Source organism: Tachysurus vachellii, chromosome 19 (genome assembly GCF_030014155.1).
Source record: "Tachysurus vachellii isolate PV-2020 chromosome 19, HZAU_Pvac_v1, whole genome shotgun sequence".
In the NCBI taxonomy this organism is placed as follows: Eukaryota; Metazoa; Chordata; class Actinopteri; order Siluriformes; family Bagridae; genus Tachysurus; species Tachysurus vachellii.
The window spans coordinates 5,585,563-5,599,588 of NC_083478.1; the positions used below are offsets into that span (position 1 = coordinate 5,585,563).

At 37.8% G+C, this 14,026-nt stretch overlaps 1 protein-coding gene across 2 annotated transcripts; it reads left to right on the forward strand.

The window, feature by feature from the left end:
* The first annotated feature begins 1,452 nt into the window (after positions 1–1,452).
* phf8 (PHD finger protein 8) lies at positions 1,453–13,109 on the forward strand. 2 transcript variants are annotated; one of them, XM_060894976.1, is made up of 22 exons: positions 1,453–1,790; positions 2,779–3,093; positions 3,187–3,272; positions 3,426–3,549; positions 3,867–4,027; positions 4,126–4,267; positions 4,697–4,883; positions 5,012–5,174; positions 5,497–5,584; positions 5,692–5,798; positions 6,015–6,106; positions 6,372–6,461; positions 6,569–6,877; positions 6,983–7,074; positions 7,173–7,348; positions 7,451–7,536; positions 7,627–7,745; positions 8,262–8,599; positions 8,844–8,939; positions 9,055–9,164; positions 9,242–9,623; positions 10,091–13,109. In XM_060894976.1, exons 2-22 carry the CDS (start codon positions 2,996–2,998, stop codon positions 10,177–10,179), a joined length of 3,135 nt encoding a protein of 1,044 aa, XP_060750959.1. In that variant the 5' UTR covers positions 1,453–1,790; positions 2,779–2,995; the 3' UTR covers positions 10,180–13,109. The 2 variants fall into 2 exon arrangements, with proteins under 2 accessions (XP_060750959.1, XP_060750958.1); XM_060894975.1 differs by having other exon boundaries at positions 1,457–1,790; positions 7,448–7,536.
* The last annotated feature ends 917 nt before the right edge of the window (positions 13,110–14,026 follow it).

Below are 14,026 nucleotides of genomic sequence, written 5' to 3' on the forward strand. Positions count from 1 at the left end.
AGCTTAATTTAATGCTGATGTAAAATATGTAACATGAAAATAAAAACATTACATATTAACTGTCAAATGTTTTTTTCCCCCCCACAGTGCTTTGATTAATCTGAATCGGTTAAAACATTTGCCTTATGAACAACAATGACAGATAAAAAAATCATTTGATCTTTCAGCTGAATTCAGATTTGACTTATTTTGGAAAATGTTTTATTTTAATTTAATGTCGCATCAACGTGTGCACAACAATAAAAACTTAAAAGAGATTACTGTATTTGCTCAGAGCTCTAACAATAAAGGAAATACTAAGCATTGGTTAAACTGAAAAATAAAAGAAAATAAAAATTGCATTAGATACTGTGCTTTATGCAAAAAAATAAATGCATAGAAATAGAACTGTGTAGTGGTAAGAATTCTGTTATTAGGATTCATGTGATATTTGGTGTGTTGAGGTGAAAGTGAATTTAAAAGTACTTTTGGTGAAGCTTCAGCTAGTGAGCATCAACATTTAAAAAGATATTAGTGCTAAAATACCACACAAAAGTTGAACCACAGTGAACTGCACTTAAGATCTATTGATAGATATTGTGTGTGTATAGCATATAATATAACGTTAGGTCTTCGACGTGCTAAAGTTAGTATTGTAAATGTGTTCATATGATATACTGCCTTACTGATGGATAGATCTTTACTTTCAGGTCATGGGTTCTCAGTGAGCTGCTATATTACTTCTTAGTGAAAGTACTACAGTGCTAATACCGCCACCTTGTGGACAGATTGGCACATGACATGCCTTAAAGACATTTTAGGGAAATTCTTTTCACATTATAAACAAGTTAGCTGCTTATTGTAGAATAGAATTTGATTTCTTGCTTGTACGTTTTAACAGCCAAAGAAGAATCTTGAACATGAAGTGCAGCAGCTACATTTCTCCTAAGGACTAAAGTCCTTCAAGTCATAATTTACTTATGTACTTAATGTTACTATAGTGCGTTTTTTAAATCATTGACAAAAAAAGAAAGAAAAAAAAAACGACTGGAGGAAGAATATTTGTATAAACTGTAGAAAGTTTACATTTAAAAACAATCACGGATAACATTTTAAAAAAAAAAGTAGGCCTGACATTTTTTTTAACTTAAGGAAGAAACTTTTAGATCATTTGCTTCAACGAATATAGACAATATAACAGATTTGATTTTAAAGAATTACACAAAACGTGATTTTTGATTCTACAGCGTATTTGAACAATAAACAATGTAATTTTTTACATAAAAAATTAAAAAAAAAAAAAAAAAAGCTGTGCTTTTAAATGCTGATTTTTGCCTAATAGTTAACCATAAGACTTCGTTACATTTATAAGCTGGTTTAATGTAAAATATTAGAAACCTTATGTAAAAAAATGTGTATGTATAGTACAAAAGAAAGCTGTATTATTAATGCCTGGTGGAGGAAACTTGGGCCCGTTAATCCGACATGAAGCTAAACCGATATTGTTCCTTCTACTACAGACAGCGGTCGCTGCACGGACACTGTTGACATGGATAACTCTCTACCGCCAATGTTTATGTACTAAATCGGATAGAATTGTTGTTTTTTCACTTCGTGTGCAACATTTTGGTGCGGTTTTGCTTCGAATATTCATAAACCTCCATTTCTAAGTAGCCAAAGAAATCCAAATATTACGAATGTAACGCGTGGTAATATTTATAAACTAGGCCTTGCGGCGCCTCGGTTTTTCCCACGGATTCAATCCGGAATGAAGCTCCTGGGCCTCGGACAGCAGTGACACTCCACACCCGGTAAGACCCGACAGAGACTACGCCTTCTGCGCGCTTTGTCTCTTGACGCTTACTGTTACTTGTTTTCATCCGAGATAAACCAAAAGCATATAGTCTGACTTTCAGTAGTTTTTAGTTTAAAAGTTACACAGCTAAACTTTAACGTGAGACATTAAACTTAGCTAGCGCGGCTAATTAGTAGCTTAGCATACGTCTGTGCGTAATATTAGCCTGCTAGCTAAACTAGCTAGCTATGTCAGTTTGTTCCCCTTCGTATTTAGCTAACTAGAAAAAAAAGTGTTAACTATCAAACTGCACTTTTGACTCCAGTGTAGTGATAACGTCCAGATTTACGTGAATATTTAAATCTGCATGTACTGCATGCAGCATGTACTGCTACCGAATATCCACAATGCTAATTGTTTGCTAGCATCGTTCCCAGTATTTATTGTTTACAGTTATGGCTCCAGCTAACGTTAGCTACTTGGATCTGTTTGTGGGTTACATAAACGAGTATCCGTGTCAAATATAAATGCATATAAACTTACTGCACTGCAGTTGTGTGTTTAGTCGAACTTGTTCTTGCAGCTTTTAATCGTTTTATTGATGTTTACGGTCTCACACTCGCGGTCCTGTTTCTAATTGACTTATTAATGAAACACTTCGCTTACTGCTAGCTTGCGCATGGACAGAAGTTCCAGGTTTTTTTTTTTGTTTTTTTTTTTTTTTTTTACAACTTATTCTTATATTAAAATGGAAATATGAAAACTACAAACGCTTCCAAGGCGCAAAAGGATTTATAATAAGTTCTTAACGTGTCCGGTGTAATCAGAGGCTCCTGTGTGATTCAGTGAGTTTTGTAAAAGGAAAAGCAGACAAACCGCTGATCAGCTCAGTATTTAGGTTCCTTCTGCAGACTGTTTGTGGGTGTAAATTATTTAATCGCATGCAGCTTGAGGGAGAACTGTGCTACATGATCTTTAATGATGTTTCGTTACTTTCTCAACAGGTGCTAAATAGTGGCGGGTACCAGATTCTGAGTTCATCTAGAACTGTGAAGGAAACCCAGCTTTGTGATCCGCCTTCATTTGTCTAACACATTGCAGTGTGTCTGACTCAGTAGAGACCGACAGAGTGAAGTGGAACTGGGTACGCTGAAGTTCCAACCCTGAAAACATCATATTTAAGGCCTCTAGTGCTGAAATAGTCTGTCCACCTTTTTCATCATGGCCTCCGTTCCAGTTTATTGTTTGTGTCGGCTTCCTTACGATGTCACACGCTTCATGATTGAGTGTGATGTTTGTCAGGACTGGTTTCATGGAAGGTAGGTGACATCTTGTATTTAACATTTTTAATCTTTACCGGACATATTAATCTGCATTAAACGTGTGTCACAGAAGTATTGTTTTGGCTTTAGCTGTGTTGGAGTGGAAGAAGACAAAGCAGCAGACATTGACCTGTACCACTGCCCCAACTGTCAAGTGACACACGGACCCTCTGTCAGTAAGTATTAAATAGCTGTATTCCCCTGCCCATTTTCTTTGTATAACTCGTAATCTATTTTTATTTCCCCCACGCACACTAATTCATCCCTGCTCCCATTTCTCTTCTATCAATAATTATTGGTTTTATAACATTCTACCGCTTCTCTTCTAGTGCGTAAGCGGCGTGGGGGTTCTAAGCAGACAGATGGTTCAGGAAGCAGGAGGGATTCAGGGCGACCTGTGAAGACCGGGAGTGCTCAGTTTGTTCGTGAGTTGCGCAGTCGCACTTTTCCCAGGTAAATTGTCTTTGTTACCGATATCGTAGTGTTAAAATATTAAAGTTTACCAGCCTGAGGATTATTTGAATTTTCTCCACAGAACAAGATAACTCGATGATGCTAATATATTAAATACATTAATATCGTATTATCATAAACAGAGTAATGGATCACCACTGCTCTCATCACAGAATAGTGAGAAATAACGACAGAGATTGGTGATCGAGTTGAATGCATTTGACTGCAAGTGTACATGTGGTTAAAATCATATCATGAGGCAATCCAGATAAAGGAAATTCACAGTTAAAAATGCTGTTTTATTCTGGGTGTTTTAGTGCCGATGAGGTCCTTCTGAAGCCGACAGGGGCCCAGCTCACGGTGGACTTTCTGGAGGAGCGCTCCTTCAGTGTTCCAGTGCTAGTCTTGAGGCGGGATGGGTTAGGAATGAGTCTGCCTCCTCCATCATTCTCTGTTTCCGATGTTGAGCACTTCATTGGTAATAAGCCTTAAGCAGTCCATTGCTGATAACTCGTGTCAGATAATCTATATGGCCATTTTATGAAACGTTACTTTATGTGCATTGTTCTGTTATAGGAAGCGATAAAGAAATTGATGTAATTGACGTGATGCGTCAGGCAGACCTGAAGATGAAACTTGGGGATTTTGCCGAGTACTATAATAGCCCCAACCGCGACAGAGTGCTCAATGTGATAAGCCTGGAGTTTTCAGACACCAGGTATGGAGATTCCTTTTATATTTAATCAAATTTATGATATATAGTATTATAAATATTTACCACTTCACTTTCACTGGGAAGTCCCTACGGCTTGGCAATAAATTCCTATATAAATCTCTGTGTTTATGTGTCTATGAATGTAGAAGTTCTATAGTTTGTTGGTAGGTACAAATTGTGAAAATGCCATTCAAAATTCAAGCAAAATACATTTGATCTAAAGAGGTCTCTCAATTGATGTTAACATGCTTTATTTTTCTAACAGCTGAACTTGTCAGCACAAGACATAACTCATTTGTTTTAATGGATATACACCTGCCCAAAACCATGTCGGTTAAGTCTTAGTAAATTTTGGTAGTTTGGTACTTAGTAAATGTTAAGCTAGACTTGAAAACAGCAGTTTTCAAGGAATATTATATTTGTGTGTCCCAGATTGTCTAATCTTGTCGAGACCCCAAAGATTGTGAGAAAACTATCATGGGTCGAAAACCTCTGGCCTGAAGAGTCTGTGTTTGAGAGGCCAAATGTGCAGAAGTACTGTCTGATGGGGGTGAAGGACAGCTACACTGACTTCCACATTGATTTTGGAGGAACTTCAGTGTGGTACCATGTACTACGGGTGAGGCAGATTCATTTAGTTCTAGTAAAGGAGCTGGATTTTCAAACTTTAAACCGTGTCTTGTGTCCATAAAAATAGTTTTAACATGATTTAGAAAGTTATTGTGTTATGTTTTTTTTTTTATTCAGGGTGAGAAGATTTTCTATCTGATCCGTCCAACTCCTGCTAACCTGGCACTGTTTGAGCGCTGGAGCTCCTCTTCCAATCAGAACGAGCTCTTCTTTGGGGACCAAGTGGACATGTGCTACAAGTGCTCACTCAAGCAAGGAAACACACTGTTTATTCCAACCGGTATAAAATATTCTCTTGTTGTTTAATTTTGCCTGTTTCTTCATAGTGAATGTTGGCTTATAGTATAGAGCTGTGAACGTTTTAAAATGAATGCAGTTGTTCAATTCTCCTGTAGAAACTATCTAGAAGGCCCTAAGCTATATATTAACAGGGAAACAGTATTTGCATTATATTCAACACATTAAATAGAAATAATTGTCTGTTGCAATATGGCACTGTCCTGACAGTGTTAAGTAAAAGAGGTGTTTATATATACATATACGTATAACTGCATATAGAGGTTTTGATATGATGTGTATTTTGGTATTTTGTCTTCCATCAGGATGGATCCATGCAGTTCTTACTCCAGTTGACTGCCTGGCATTTGGTGGCAATTTTCTTCACAGCCTCAACATCGACATGCAGCTTCGGTAAGGCGTTAAACTAACTAGTACAAATATTCAGTTGAGTATACTTCTGTTAATAGCACGATTAACATATGAAATCCGTGTCCGGTGTTCTTCCACGTCTTTTTCAGAGCATATGAAATAGAGAAGAGACTCAGCACAGCAGACTTGTTTAAGTTTCCTAACTTTGAAACGGTGTGCTGGTATGTTGGCAAGCACATCCTTGACACTTTTAGAGGTAAGACATTTGTTAAAGATTTGTTTAATATCTTTTGAGAAACATAGTAGTGCCTTTCCTTACTAGTTATATTGCAACAAAAAATGAGAAGAATCAAACTAAAGATGATCATCAAATGTAAATTTAAGATCGTTTGCACTATAATTTGAGGAAGTGGGATCACCTGAAGCTGAATCAGTTCCAGTTGTTCTTACGTTGCTCTTTGTTGTTATTTAGGCCTGAGGGAAAATCGACGGCATCCTGCTTCTTACCTGGTCAATGGAGCCAAGGCTCTCAATAATGCCTTCCGAAGTTGGACTCGCAAAGAGGTGATCTGTCACAGTCACAAATTTATTTATTTAGCAGAGTGCTCATGGCAGCACTGAGTAACAGCCATTGTGGCATAGTTCCACAACCACAAATTGACAGTGTCCCAAAACACAGGTAAAGGTATAAACTTAATACTCACTGATTTCACCCTCCAAAAAAAAAAAATCAGCAGATTGTTCTGGCATTAGTGTTATCATTTTTAAATGATCAACAATTTTTAGAAAAACAGACAGAATTAACAGCAGTGTTTGTTTTCTCTTCAAGTCATTGACAGAGCATGAAGACGAGATTCCAGAAACCATCAATACCCAACAGCTGGTGAAGGATCTGGCTAAAGAGATACGACTTGTAGAGGTAAGGATCACTCTGTATTTAGCAAATGTGTAGTATAAATATCTAATGTGGTTTTTTTTCTCCCCTGAATTAAGTATGTATTATTATAAATATGTTTCTCTTGACAGGACATCTTTCAGCAGAATATAAACAGAAGTGGGGCTTCATTCGGTGGCCCACAGACCCTTCCTCCTGCTCACCCAAAACCTCCATTAACCACTCCTCTCAACCCTGGCAGACCTCCAGGTAAAAAAAGGGGCCCTAAACCCAAAGAAGCGCCCGGTGGTGGGGGCATAGGACCTCCAGGGGTCAAGAAAAAAGGCCAGAAAGCGAAGGAAATGAAGATGGAGGCAGGAGAGCTGGATCTGCTGGAGATTCATACTAAACACACCCTGAAGAAATTTCAACCCGGAAACAAGTCCAGAAATAAGAGCAAGGTAGAATCCAAATCATCCATCAAGACTTTATGAAAGGCTTTGAATAGGGCATCTTAAGATGTACTATAGGTTGTCAGTTTTTCAGTGTTTGTTTCTTTCCAAAAGATGGACATGCCAGGAGGCTGTGTAGCAGACTTTGAAGGGAAAATAAATAAGAGCAAGCTTAAACTTGTTCTCACCAATGGCAAGATCCAAGGGTAGGACTGGACTTTTATCAACAACTGTTATATCTCTTTTGCACTGCTATAGTAATGTTTTTTTTGTTTTATAACTCTCTAATTTCTTGGTCTTTTAGGAAAAAGGGGGGCTGCTCTGGCAGCACTAATGGAGCAGGGCGCACTGCTCAGTTCCAGCCACTAACAAGCAGCTCAGCTCTTTCATCAGACTTTGATTCTGAAGACGAGCTTCAAATAGATGAAAGTCCTCCTCCTCGCCGCAGGCCAGTTGTACCTAGCAAAAAGAAACTGGCTGGTAGGTTAATGGTTTTTGTTTCTTCTTTATAATGCACAATTATTTCTGCTTTTCTAGCACATGCCTAATATAAAATTATAAGCCAATATTTCCTTTTAGTAGGTCTTCCCAGGAAACTACCACGAGCAAAACCATGCTCAGACCCACACCGCATCAGAGAGCCTGGAGAGGTGGATTTTGATATTGAGGTAAACCTGAGCTTAGTCCTATAGTAAAAGATCTAATATAAGATAAGATGCATATATTGCCTGGAGTAAAGGTTTTTTTGTGTCTCTCAGGAGGATTACACCACAGATGAAGAGATGCTCACTGTGCAGGGATTAAAGGCAGGAGCAGGGGGAATCTTGGACTTGCTTAAGGCTAGCAAACAGGTAGCTGGCTTGGACCATGCTGTCAGGTACAGTGTTGCATCTCATTTTTGGCCTTGAATTTTGAACTATAATGGTGAAATTCACACGAATAACTATTTTCATTTTGTAAAATGAGATCAAAAAATCCCTACAGAATTTTTCTTATTACTTTTAAAAAGGAACTTTAGTTGGTAATCGTAGTACTAGACAATATCTAAAAATGCTTAGAACTTTTTATTATGTAAAATAAATTTGTTGGTAATAGATTACATTTCCCTGTTTTAGAAGGGTTGTGACTGTTACCTGTTTCTCATTATAATCATCCTGTTTCCCTATTGCTGTATCGTCTGTAAATTTCAATAGTTTTAAACAATAAACCACCAATAATTTACCAAATTATGATTTAAAATACATTTAGTACAGTTTGGTCTAAAATAATCATTTGTGTAAGCATTGACTGAGGATCCTGAAGAGAAAAATGTTGAGAAAAATTAGAACAAAATGCAACTGATTAACAAAGGTCATTGTTTGTTTGTTTTTTTTCTTCTTTTTGTGATTTGTAGCGAGGAAGCTCCAGCCTCTCCCAGTACCCGTGATGCTATCCAGGGCATGCTATCCATGGCCAATCCCCCTTCTTCTTCTTCGTCTTCATCCTCTTCTTCTTCCTCCCCCTCCTCGTCTCCTTTGTCTTCGTCTGGACGGCGTGAAAGGTTGGGGACAATAAAGGAAAAAGCCAGGAGGGCTATGTGGGTTGGCGGTGCCGAGAAGAAGAGAGAGAAGAAGAACATCATCCAGAGGCCAGGCAAGCGGCCCATCAAACGGCCTGCCAGGCACCTCAGTGACGACGACAGTCCTGATGAGCAGGAGACGCTGGGAACCTGTTTTAAAGACTCTGATTATGGTGGGTACAGACTCCAAAAGCACACTCTCAGCTGTACATATTTAATGTTTTCTTTTGCTTGGATTCTGTTAACATCTAGTGATAATACCAGTGTGAAATCTGGACTTGTGAAATGTTTTTTTTACCTTTGTCGTTCATTTACTTTAGTGCGCACATTCATAACAGCTTTTCCTAATTTCTGTCTGAATTGTTTCCTTTGACTTCATTTTCTGTAAATGCTTTTAAATTTGTTTTCTTTCCTTAGTGTACCCTTCATTAGAGTCAGATGAGGAAGAACACACACTCAAGTCCAAAATGAAGAGAAAGAGAAACTGGGATGATACACCATGGAGTCCTAAAGGTACTAGACCACAGTCATAGAAATTGTATGTTAATAATTGTATTCTGCTTCTCTCAGAGCTATACAAGATAACACACAATTGACAGGATTTTTGTTACTGCTTCCTTGATATAAGCTCGCGTGACTCCTACACTACCCAAGCAGGAGCGGCCAGTCAGGGAGGGAGCCCGAGTCGCATCTGTCGAGACTGGGCTTGCTGCTGCTGCTGCCAAACTGGCACAACAGGTGAGCACGAAGCAGCCAAGCAGGTACTGGATTTGCAAATAAAGTGCTGCATGCTGATTTTCTCTCTTTGATATTAGGAGCAACAGAAGACTACAACAAAGAGAAAATACACAAAAAAGAAGATTCCTCAAGAGAAAGGGCACTCGGCTGCATCCCATCTCCAAATACAGCCAGACTCTATGTCACCACCACTGCCCCCTGAGCCCCTGGTGGAGTGTATCACAGAGGAGAGAAGAGGAGAGACGTACTCAGCCAGCCTGCTAGACCATGAATACACAGCAGGCCCGGGCCCGTTTGGCCCAGGTGGACCCAGAGGGAGTGCTGCTATGGCTCCAGGGGTTTTCCTCACCACAAGACGACCCTCTCTCTCTCCACAGAACAGCAGCAGCTATTCCCCCTCTGCACCCTCACCTGCTGGCATGGCAAGTCCTGGGTCTGCTGGGTCTGGGGTAGGACAAGGTAAATGCCAGAGGCAGTGAGCCCTTCAGCACTAATTCATATCATTGCACTATTGTAGTGTGGATTAGCATTTTTATATTTGCTTTAATCCGATGCAAGGACAAACTTTTAAAATTCTAAGCTGGATAACATTGTTCAGATTTTGGGCATGTCTTTATAACTCATACATCATTGACCAGACCTCAATGATCCAAAAAGCAACAGCACAAAATCAACCAAATTTCCCCATCATGCATGTAGTCACTTAGTGTTTAGGACTTTGGACTACTGATTTGTAACATTCAGAGTGATCTGAGTGATGCAAGTCTGCCACTAATAGGACCTTGAAAAATGAGAAGTCATTCTGGATAAGGACGTCTGCTCGATGCAGTAAATGTAATCAGGGCTCGTTTTAAAGCCCTATTAGAAGAAAGTGCGTGCAATTCAAATTGGTGAAAAATGCAAATAATCATTTTCTGTCCTTACAGGGAAACGCCCAAAGAAAGGACTTGCCACAGCTAAACAGAGACTGGGAAAGATTTTGAAAATACACCGCAATGGCAAACTTCTTCTGTAGAGATCAATGGGAAAGGTGAGATGTGGTGGTGATCTCAGGAGAGGATGGAGAGTGAAGGGACAAGCATGGAGGAAAAGTGGAAAAAAAAAAAAAACAACAAATGCTGAAGGATAATATTGTTGGAGAACAAAGAACAGACCTTTTTTTAATATTATAATTGTGACATGTTTCATGTAAAATATTCTTTTCGACATTTGTAAGCTCAATACCTCTTTAGCGTTTTGCATTTTTATTACTCTTTTATTTAACACCTTAGCCTTTGTTTGTCAACATTTAATGAGTTATTACAAATATTCATTCTGAAAGAAAAGTAGAAGCTCCTCAGCACTTCAGGGGTTAATGCGTATATGGCTTTAGTCTTTTTTGCTGTAATATGGGTTACTTTTGGGATACATAATTGCTATGTAAAATGATTGAATCGTTTCCAGTGAGGCCTCTGCACTTGCAGTTTATTGTGCAAGGTTCCATTTTACAGTGGTCTTTACAGCTGAGCTAAATGAATGTATATGAGCTGAGCTATATGAGTCAAAAGTACAGTGATTTTAAAAGGAAGTGCTGCATTTTCCATGTAATGAGTCAAGTAAAGTGATATCATAAGGCAGGATTAACTACTGTTTTTACACGTGATACAACTAACCATTCCAAATTTCTCAGTTCAGTCATTCACTACCACACTGGATCTGTACTGTAGTTAGAATTATAAAGAACCCTACAGTAGTAATGAGTACTAAAACTACATTTGGGCTGTGGATTAGTGTAACTTTTTATCTGCAAAAGCCAGTAAGACTGCAGCTTTTTAATTCCAGCCAAATAAGTGACACATTAATAGTCATTTCAAGTCCACAATTGATTAAATAAGTACAATTGACTATTTGCAGATAAGATTTGAGCTCTAACATTTTCTGTTAAAAGTGTAAAGCAAAGAAACCAGTTGAACTGAATACCATTCTGATCTACCCGTGAAGGGTAATATTTAAAAATACAATACAATAAAAGAGAAATTAAATAACTCCTGTATAGTTCTGTGTTTGCCTTGAGCAAAGATATTTGTTATTAATATGCTGTGGAGACTGACTGACGGATACAATCGTTCTGGGATAACTTTAAAACCACAAGCGGAAGTATCAAAGAGTTAGTTATCACTTACCAGTGGTCTTCTGTTTTTACTGTATATTATCCTTCTGTTTTGGCCTCATTCATGAGCATGTGTTATGATTGGACATCTTAGTGGGGTTTGTTGGTAAAGCTCGATAATGACTAGACTTGTACAAAAGCCCTCGCAAATCCTTTCTTGTGGATTTTAAACATTAGTCTAAGTTTATTTTGTTACCCTTGTTAAATGTTTTTTTGTTTTCATTGTTGGTGTACTCTACATCATGTGACAGCACCAGGCATTTTTAGCTTTTCGTTTACAATTCCGGTTTAAAATTTGTTGTCTTTTGCTAAAGTAGACAGGATGGTAATTGAGGGATAAGTGATCTTGTCATGTGTGACATCTTGATTATCCAAACAAAATATTTCACTGTGAATGTTTTTCTCCAGCACGAGAATCCTTCACGGAGGTGTCGGTGCACATAACGTGTATAGATAAGGTGATAGTAGTATTAAAATTGTGTCACTTGGTAGCAACTTATTTACCATGATTTTATAATGAACAGGAAGTCATTCTACCCTCAGCACATTGTATGCTTTAGTTCGTGTACTCCTTTCTCACTGCTTGCTTCCTTGCATTGTTTTAACATAGTCATGTAATGCGTTTCTACTGATCATGTATGACAGCTTTGTAAATATATATATATTTTTTAGTCACCCAGCACAGACTGTAGGATGTCTTGATGATGATGTCTTGTTCTTAGTTTCACTTGTTTGCATTCATGTATTTAAGTGTAGTGTCTACTGGCTGATTTCAACAGGAGTGGTGTGATACATTCTAGTAAAATGGTAATGCATCTAATACTGAATTAGGCTAGGTGTGATGATGAAGGCTTGAGGCTTAGTGTACATAATCCGTGTAATTTTGTTATAGTTACAATGAAAGGTTTGTTGCATTTAAATCTTTCTTAACATATCTTGTATAAAGATACCTAAATGTCTTGAGGGGGGGTTAGGGTGTGAGATAGTTTAACTGCATCTGTTTAGCCATTTTTTTATTTGTATAGGGTAAATATATTATTAGTTTTGGTTTGTTTTATGACATTGGAAGGTGATAATGAAGTTAATGTATTCATAATTTTGCCAGTTTGTTTTCATTTCCCGTTCTCTCCATTACAATTATAAACTCCTAAGGCGGTATATTTTGTTTTTTAATATTCAGCCTAGATGATTTAAATAGAAATGTTTCTTACTAAATCTGAATGAGTAATTTTATTGATAATTGGCGAATATGGCTAAAAAATAATACGATAATAAGACAAAGCCTTGAATTGAATTACCCTATAACATGTAAAAATTGTAAGTGATGAATCAAAGTTATTATTCAAAAGGACTGAACTTAAAGGAATGAAAAGAAAATGGGTGAGCAGCCCAGTGAATCTGAGAAATATGCTTTGTTGCATTTGTTTTCCTGTTGTTTTGTTTTATTTTTTAATGTAAATTCAATTTTCCATTTGTATTTTAGTTTATTGCTTTCTTTATAATATGTCACCTTTCCCCATTTTTTTTTCTGTGTCTGTCTTGAGGAAAAAACACTGTTTCTCTCAGGGTTCATTTTCTATTTCTAGCATTACTTGGAATACATTAAAAAACTGTTAAAACAAAAACAGTGTCACATACGCAGTCACCACTTTAAAGCAGACTCAAGAATCCACTGCACATTATTGATAATTAGACACATTGACCTTGTCCTTGCCAGCTGTATATTATGATCTGGTTTTTTTGGAAGGCTGATTTTTTTCCAAATGAGCTCAATTAAAGAATATTTTTTAAAGTTCTATGCTTCTGCTTGCCAATTCTTCACGTTTGTTATATGAATGGAACAGTGGAACATAGGTTCAATCCTGAGTTTTGGTTACTTGAGGCATGGAGTTTTGTGTGTTCTCTCTGTGCTTGCATGGGTTTCCTCTGCATGTTCTCTTTAACTCCCTCTTCACAAAACATAATTTAGAGGAGAATTAGCTGCTCATTGGATCCATCATGACCTGATCAGCATTAAGTGCAGATCATCAAGCTATTATTATATATTATTGTGGTTTTGAACAGAACTTTTAGTAAATTATCTTAATGTTTTGTTGCATGTGCAGTAAGTAATAAAACCAGAAGTCTATAGAGTAATACCCAATAATGGAATTTCTCTTGCCTGTGCACAAAGCAAGCTCCATAAAGACATGGTTTGTGAAGGATGGTGTGGAAGAACTCGAGTGTCCTGCACAGAGCCCTGACCTCGACCCTACTTAACACTTACAGGATGAACTGGAACGCCCGAGACCTCCTCTGCTCAAGGATCAAAAGTTCCAACCACCAAACTCGAAAATCCTTCCTAGAAAAGTGGAGATTATTATAACAGCCGATGGGGGTTCAACAGGCACATATGTGATGCGATGATGTGTCCTCAAATTTTTGGTCATATAGTGTATTCGTAATTAGCAAATGCATGATATTATTAACTATATTGTAATCCAAGGGGTTAAAAAACCTGATGAGACCTGACATAAATGAATTGCGTGGTGTGTGTGTGTTGTGTGTGTGTGTGTGGTGTGTGTGTGTTGGGGGCGTGGGGTTTGATGGTCTGCTTCGCTTGCATATTCTTTTCCTATACACTCAAAAGTCTTTACAAAAACGGAACATGCTTTTAGTGCATAGTGTAAATACGGAACACAAGAAAGTGCTTAAAAGTCACGTGGTTTAAAGC

What these genes read in the sequence shown, in the direction of transcription:
- phf8 (XM_060894975.1), top strand. Translation starts at nt 2,996, where the DNA reads ATGGCCTCCGTTCCAGTTTATTGTTTGTGTCGGCTTCCTTACGATGTC. An exon ending in CACACTGTTTATTCCAACCG is followed by an intron (nt 5,175 to 5,496) that starts GTATAAAATATT and finishes GTCTTCCATCAG; the next exon opens with GATGGATCCATGCAGTTCTT. An exon ending in AGGTGGATTTTGATATTGAG is followed by an intron (nt 7,537 to 7,626) that starts GTAAACCTGAGC and finishes TGTGTCTCTCAG; the next exon opens with GAGGATTACACCACAGATGA.